The following is an 8217-nucleotide window of genomic DNA, read 5'->3' on the forward strand; positions in this document are numbered from 1 at the left end:
AGTAAAGTCAGGAAATCCAATTGAGAGGGTGGGAGTTTAGTGTTTAAATGTGTTCAGTGCTGATTGGAAACAGTGTCCAACCAACTAGCCTTGAAACTGTCTCTCTCTCCTGTCAGGAATGGCAATAACAGCTACCTCTTAATTCCCATTTTAGAAATGAAAGAAATCATTTTCTTCCACTCAATCTTAACTCAGATTTATTCCTGAAAATTTTTCATTGGTGGAATTTATAACTTGTTTATCTCTTCTTGGATATCAGGATGTAAATCACATTCTCCTCAAATTTGTTAATAAGGTGTCTTATTAAATTGTTGACTTAAGCAAGCAATATGTAATGAATACAGGCAGCATATCTTGTTAGCATTTCTACAGCTCATTTACCACCAATAAAAAAAGACCAGACTTTCAAAATTAGATGCACTTTGATAATAATCTATTTTGCTGGTACATCACTTAATCTTACTAATGCTGAACAATTGCACTTCAGGTTTCTGATTCATTGATATTTCTTCCAGCTAGTGGTGGAGTTCAAATCTGTACAAAGTGTGGACAAAAATATAAATAAAGTGATCTATTTTTTTTCTTTTAGAAAGAAAAGTGTAGCTATATGAAATGGTGGTATTCTCTTATAATAGCCAAATATCTCAATTACCTCTGGAAGCCTTTAGTTTGGTTGAAACCACCAGGAATGGGAAAATAAAATAATGTTATCAGTCTTTAGTCACTGTGAATGGCTTCTCTTTAAAAGTTTACCTCTTTAGGCTGAGCCCAGAAAGCAGTTAGTACATTGAAAAGCATGGCAATGAATTTGCCAGGTACACTGAACACTGCTTTGTAGTCATTGGTGTTATTACCTACTATATAGGTTAGCTGGTGACAGAGGGTTACATCTTTGGTGCACACCGAACATGATGCAGGGCAAGCCGCCACCAACCGCAGCATGATGGCAAAGAGTATGAGCCATCCACCTGAAAGCAAAGAATAATGCACATCATAATGTTGGCATTTATTATCCAGCATTTCAATATATTCAGCTCATGAAGCATTTTTTTAAATTTTTGAAACATTTATTTTATTTTTTTTCCTTTCGAAGAGCATCTTGGGTTCTCACAAGATGCCAAATAAGTGTCTAGAATCCCTAATTTGTATAGAATTTAAACCAAACTATTAAAGCATTTGACCATAAGTTCAGAGAGCTCACCTCCAGGACACACTCATTAGTACTTGACCAGCCAGCTTCCTCAGGCCCGGCACACCATCGTTCAGGCACTTGGCATTTGCCATTCTCTCCACATGGATTGACCAGTGTCTTCACCTTCACCTTGTCCACCATATTCAGAGCCCCCAAGCGAATTCTGTCTACTCTCTTTCTTGCTTTATTTATTCCATAGAACTTATCACCAGTGACTTAATACATATTTTTATATTTATTTGTTTATTGTTTATATCCCCTCATAGAATGTCTACCCCATAAGCGCAGGGATTTATTGTATTCCACTGCTCTATCTCTAGTGCCTTGATCAGTCCCTGTTCTACAGAAGTTTTCCAATAAATACTTATTGAGTGAATGATAAAAATGAATGATTTTGTGTTTTATTTATATTTTATTCCAAACTATCTTATCATATGGGTGGAGGATTTTTATTACAATTTGCTTCAAGTTTTTTTAGTCAATCAGTGACAACGTTATAGGTGAATGGCCTTTTTTGAAACATCAAATTACAATGGTATTAATATTTCATTAAAGGATTAAAAGGGCATCAAAATAATGGTGAAATTTAACATTTACTAAACACTTAGAGCACTTCATTTATCTGTTACAATATTTTGTAATGTAGGCATATATTACTTCCAACTGACTTTATTTCAGAATCTACCTGTGTTTGTTCACTCTACTGCCTTCAGGTAGCACCTTTTGCATCTTGTCCAGAGTTTATACTTGTATGAGGCAAGGTTGATTCAATATATATACTACTTGTCCATTCAGATTCTGCATACATTTGAAGCAGAGTGAGTATGATTTGCTGGTAGATTAGAGGCAAGAGTATAGCAGAGAGAATTCAGAGATTATCCTATGGTTTGGGGCCTCTGCAAGTGAAAGGATGGAATTGCCATTTGCTGAAGTAGGGAAGACTATGAATACAAGAAATTGCATGGATAAGTTTAGAGTTGAAGGGAGAATACTGGGCTAGATGTAAAGATTTGGGAGTTGTTTTTTAAAGCCATAAGACTGAATTAAATCTTCAACAAATTAACTCTAAATAGAGGGAGAAAAAAAGACCTCTAAACTGAGTCCTGGTACAAGCCAAAATTGAAAGATAAAGGGAAGTGAAACCAAAAGAGAAGACTGAGAAATGGCAAGTGAGAGAGGAGAAGCATGATAAGAAAGTAATGATCTCAAATTCAAATGAAGATATTTCAGGGACAAATTAATGATTATTTGTACTTACTGCTGTTTCAAGTAAGATGGGCATTGAGACCTAACCATTACATTTAGTGATAAGGAGGTAGGTCTTTGTGTCTTTGACAAGAGCAGTTTCAGCAGAGTGTAATAGAAGAAAGCCTGATTGGGGTAGAGGACAAATAGAAGGAGGCAATAGGAAACTGTAAATTTAGGCAAGACTTTAGAGCAAGTTTGGTAAACAGAAAAGTGGAGTAATAGCTTGAGGAAGAAGTGGAGTCAAGAGTTTTATCATTTTGTCGTTTATTTGTTTTTAACTGGGGTGAATTTATAGTATGTCTCTGTGTTGATAGGATTAAATAATAGAAAGGGAACATCAACGATGCAAAAAAATAAAAGGGAGAATTATTGTTAGAGCAATGTCCTTTAGAAGAGACAAGAACTAGTACGCAGTGAAGGAATTGGATAGAAGTAAGCAAAGTGCATCTATTGAAATAGAAGTGAAAGTAGATTATGTGAGTTTAGACATAGGTGGTGGTCAATACAGGAGTGGGAACTAGAGGTTTGAGGAAAGAGGAGAAGGTACCAAATAGTCATGTGGAGTGTGAGAGAGTAAGCTAGAAATGTGTAGAAGGCTCTCTAGGCTGTACTGAGGGCCCACTTGTAGTTAGAGGGTCATGATTTTGAAGTAAGACCAATCAAGATGTATTTAATTAACATGGAGATTTTTCCAGTCGTGTACTACTGGAAAATAAATGATAAGACAAGGGAGTTGAGGCTGTGTGGAAGAGACTGATTATGATTGTCAATGAAATCTAAGCAAAGTAAGGGAGAAAATGAGGTGAGTGAGTGACAGTGACAAGATAGCAGAATGAACAACAACAACAAAAATCAGGGAATATAGATTAGACAATAGTTTGCTAGATGGAACAATATTAGCAGAAATATGGTTTTTAAGTTTGAATAACATATACATGGGGAGAGTTATTGTACTCTTCTTTCCTACTTTAGAGTATATTTGAAAATGGCCATAATAAAAAGTTGTGTTTTTTTTTAACTGATAAGATGGTTTGTGTGGTCAAAGATTTTTGGCACCATGATTCCAGAAGAAGTGAGTTAGAAAGAAAGGACATAGAGTCCAGAGAGTGATCTGAGGGAGCTTGAGAGGACAGAGTACAAGGAGGGGCATCCAGCATTGTTAGTAATAGGGTCTAGGGGTATTACCAAGGGAGCTAAGGGACTAAGGGAAGGTGGAGAATCAGATCATTGCAAAAGAAGAGACCAAGGAACCCAGAGGTCAGGCCATTGTAATAATTATCTATGTGGATAATGAAATACTAAGAGCATGATAGTGAGCAGTGACATTAAAACCTTCAAAGAATGAGGGAGTATGACTCAACAGAATAACTGAAAAAGCTGGTAGTTTTTAGAGGAGAAAGCATGTGAAAGTGAGGAAGACAAAGACCCATATTCGCCCCATCACAGCCCCCACCAACCTAGAGGTACAAGGAATATGCAAGAGAAAACAGCTTCCACTTGGGAGGGCTGTGGAGAAGCAGTATCCTCGGGGGAGAGTTAGATATTAAGGGAGAAATTGTTCTACTAAAAATCTAAATTAGTTGGTTATTGCACCTGAATGTTAAATTGGGCTATCTACCTCCCGGCAGTGAAAGTTTCATAAAAGGAGAAATGATAGGTTATGTAGTCCTTAGGATCGGACAAAGGAGGTATATAATTTCTTCAGAAGAGACCAACATTTTCAAAAATTCCAAGAATTTTTTTCATAGATTCTTAATCACTTTTCTAATCCTAGCAACTAGAACAAAACATAAATATAATCAGATTATGATAAATGTCTGTTTAACCAAACTCATCAGACATGGAGGTTCATAGTGGACAATATCTTTAATGGCATTTTTTGAAGGTACAAAGTTTATCTTAAACCCATAAAATAGGACATGGTCATGAGTTTTCTATTGATCTTAGCTTTGAATCTGAGATGGTATTTTCAAAAGTGAAGCTAATTATAAAATTAGCTTTAGCAATTCTTTTCCTATAGAGACTTGGACAGTAGAAGGCACAGAAATAGTTAATAGTTTTTAGCATTCACTTTATTCTTTCCCTTTGAAGAGGAAAACCTGCCATTTAAAAACATGCAAAGCTAATTAAAGCTTTTCCACTATTTTATTATCTGAATGTAGTTGCAAATTCTGACTTAAAACTCTTATCAGGAGACTCAACATCCCTCCCTGAACAGCAAAGGAACATTCAATTAACACTTCAATACAAGTGTATTTTAAATAAAAATATACATTTTTGTTTATCTCATTCTTTACAAATGCAAATACCCTATTTTAAAATCCAAGCAGTGTTGCCTTTCTTTTATTCTTTGGGGAGACAAGTCCTTTCTTTATTTTACAGGGAAGACCTGAATTTTCTGAAGTTGTTACCAAGTTAGAAGAGTGCCTCTGCAACATTGAGGTAAGAAATTTAGCTTCTGAAATATGTTCATTAAAAAAGCCCTGACTGTCCAAGGATGTTGGGGAATGTAGGCAAATGGTGCTCATGGAAAGAGAGTGTGAGGGTCCATAATTCCGTTCTATTTCACCCTGTTAATTAGGCTCCCAGGATGGAGCAGAACTGACTGCATCTAGGGGGACAAAGGCAAATCCAGGGTCAATTGGGGGCCCTTTCAACAACAATCAGGCAGGCAAATGGCATACCCAGGTTAAAAACATTGATATGTAGAAATTTGAAAATAATAACAAATATGTTAGAAGGTAATTATTTAAACTAATTTTTTATATACATGTTTCTACATATAGTGACACTTAAGCTAAAATATTAAGCCATTGTTCATTTATGTTCAATGAGAAAAGGAAAAATTATCACTATAATTAGTGCATACATTAATTGGGAGGCATTGCTTTTATGCTACACATATATTGCACAAAGTGAAATATGTTGGTAATCAGGTTAATGGAATTTTCTTCCCTTAATATCAAGGAGCTGCTTGCTTTAATTTTCTCTATAATTGCCTCAATTTTCTATACACCTGGTAAGGAGATAGCATTTGAAAATAGGCAAGGAAGTAAAACATGAGCACTAATTCAAAAATAATATATTCCCAAATGCAAATGAGAGTTATAGAAGAGGAGAATGAGCATCACACATACAGGCCTGCATATATACGCACATATGGAGAGAAGGGGCATGAAGTGGGGGGAAACAGCATCAACCTGAGATTGCACAACTAAATTTCAAAGTGGAACTAGTCAAAGAATATTTTCTTCCCCTCCACCCCCCAAAAAATCTCAACATCGTCACTGGAATCTAGTCTAGTGGAAAAGGCTTTCTAGTCTACAATTGCTGCCTGCTGTGATCTGCAGTGATGACTCTGGCTCATGACTCTTAACTGGTTCCTTTAAAGAGGTAGCCTTTTACGTAGTAGAAGGAAACTTCAGTCTTTGGGCATAAAACGTCCTTTCCCTTCTCCTCTGTCCTGAAACATACAATGTGGGGAGAAGTCATATATTTCATGGGGCTGCAGATGCCCCACCAACGAAAGCATCAGCCAGAGGCCTTGGGTGTGGAGAGATGCCTTTAAGACTTGATTTCCAAGTACTCTCTCACTTTGAACCTTTATGTTTGAAATATGATTGCTTCAAGCCTGGGGATATATCCAAGTAGATCATAGGGTAGATTCCAGAAACAGGGACAATACTAAGATCTGCTAAATTAGCTTGTCTTGTTATATTGACCAAGCCTCTTAGCACAAATCTCCTCTAGTGGAGAAGATGGATAATTATGGACAATATGCAAAGAGAATTTGCTGGACTGGGTTACACTAATTAATGGACCATAATCAGCTTTAACGGGCTTGACTTATGGAATTTTCATAGGGGTCTATCCTCTCTGCTCTTCAACATTTTAGTCAGTGGTTCCAGTGGTCAGCAAACTCATTAGTCAACAGAGCCAAATATCAACAGTACAACGATTGAAATTTTTTTTGAGAGCCAAATTTTTTAAACTTAAACTATATAGGTAGGTACATTGTTATTAACTTAATTAGGGTACTCCTAAGGCTTAGGAAGAGCCACACTCAAGGGGCCAAAGAGCCGCATGTGGCTCGCGAGCCACAGTTTGCCGACCACGGGTAGACCAAGGGCAAGAAGGCACTGCTCATCAGATCTTCATTTAAAATAAAGTTGAGAGAGACTTCTCTGTTCTGAGATGGCCAAAGGAAATAATACCCAGTTATGTCCTTTTAAAAGGATAATTAAAACTGGGATAAAAACTTTAGGAATGAGAGATCAAAGTGGTGAACAGATTGAAAATCATGTATTTGAGAACCAATTAAAGGAAGCTGGGATGCTTGTCCCAGAGAAGAAAAAATTAGGATGAGCCCAACAGCTGTCTTTAAATATCTGAAGAACTATCATATGGCTAAGGGATTGGCCTTATTGTCTTTGGGCCAACATATGGATATAAAGTGCAAAAGTAGATTTGGTTTATTTTGAGAAAGAGCTTTCTAATGGATAGAGCTCTCCTGAGATAAATAAAGAAATCTGGAGGCAGTGAGTTCCTCATCACTGGAGGTCCCCGTCAGCCTACCAAACTGACTTAAAAATGATACACAGAAGAAATTTGATCATTGAAGAGTTTGAAGGTTTGTTTCAACACTGACATCACATGACTCTCAGAGCTTTACTTAGAAATGTCGTGGCTACTATGAAGAGCCTAGAATTTACATATGTTATTTTTTTAAACCAAAGTCTACCGTCTACATGTCTTATGAAATTATAATGTCACTAGCACTAATGTTCTGAGCTGGGTTAGGTAGAATGAAAAAACAGCAAGGCAGCAAGGTTGTAAAAAAATCAAGAAAACTACTCTTCTATTTTTCCTCTTATCTTTCTCATTTTCTTTCCTCATACTTTTCTGTTTTCTAGTTATGCTTAACTATTTGTAACTATTTTTAAAAAGTCTTTCACAAATCTATTTAGTCCTCATACTTACCAGACATTATTCTTCATTTTATAAAATGGACACATTCTTGGAAAAGTGTAAATTCATTTTATGCAAAGGGAATAATTTTATGTAAAAGTAATTTTAAGCTACAATTTAAAGGACTCTGCCATGAATTTTATCACCATTGTAAAAAATGTAGAAAATCTTTTAACCATTAAATAATAACCTTTTAAATATCTATTTCATGAATCTGATTTGAGCCTACTCTGTTTTCTGAAAAATGAGCATACATTTAATGGGCCAGCTCTCAATATAGAACTAGGTCACAAAAGTAAAGTAAGCTAGCCAGATGTTGCCGTCAGAGGCCAAAAGGAAAAGCCAGAAGCAAGCTGAGAGGAATAGAAATTAAAATATGAGAAATCCTAGAATAGAAGGTTAAAATAAAGCCATATTCTCTCCTATGCCTTTAAGCCTGTTGGATTTATTAAATAATTGAAACTGCTCCTCCTTCACTCAGCTGATGTCTCCTGCATCGAGTAACAGCAGCGGGTCTCTCTCTCCTTCCTCTTCTTCTGATTGTCTGGTGAGCAAAGGAGGACCTGGCCGGAGCCATGTGGCAGCTTTAAGGAGTCGTTTTGAATTGGAATATGCTCTAAACGCAAGGTCTTATGCCGCCTGGTCCCAAAGGTAAGGGGTCATCTAAGCAACAGTCTGAGAGGCAAGTCAGATTCCGGAATCTCATCAGGTTAGTCACCCAATTTGATTAGTGTCACGGGGGATTTACCACCCTTGTGGCAAACTTTGAAAGAGGAATTTTTGAGCCCATTTCTTTAATAATATTATGG

The 8217-nt window shown here is 36.5% G+C and overlaps 2 protein-coding genes across 2 annotated transcripts in view; one reads left to right on the plus strand and one right to left on the minus strand.

The window, feature by feature from the left end:
- Window positions 1-978, minus strand: part of LOC102261688 (leucine-rich repeat-containing protein 53-like) — a 14871-nt gene extending 13893 nt beyond the window's left edge. The window contains 1 exon segment of the mRNA XM_014544350.1: window positions 855-978. Within this exon segment, the coding sequence (XP_014399836.1) occupies window positions 855-942 (88 nt within the window). The 5' untranslated portion in view covers window positions 943-978.
- The window catches only part of LOC102250129 (serine/threonine-protein kinase TNNI3K), a 317621-nt gene that overhangs the window by 259398 nt on the left and 50006 nt on the right, over window positions 1-8217 (plus strand). Inside the window, exons 23-24 of the mRNA XM_005871916.2 lie at window positions 4823-4882; window positions 7890-8059. Coding sequence (XP_005871978.1) covers window positions 4823-4882; window positions 7890-8059 — 230 coding nt within the window. The remainder of the gene's footprint in view (window positions 1-4822; window positions 4883-7889; window positions 8060-8217) is intronic.

Source organism: Myotis brandtii, unplaced genomic scaffold, assembly GCF_000412655.1.
Source record: "Myotis brandtii unplaced genomic scaffold, ASM41265v1 scaffold36, whole genome shotgun sequence".
NCBI classification, from domain to species: Eukaryota; Metazoa; Chordata; class Mammalia; order Chiroptera; family Vespertilionidae; genus Myotis; species Myotis brandtii.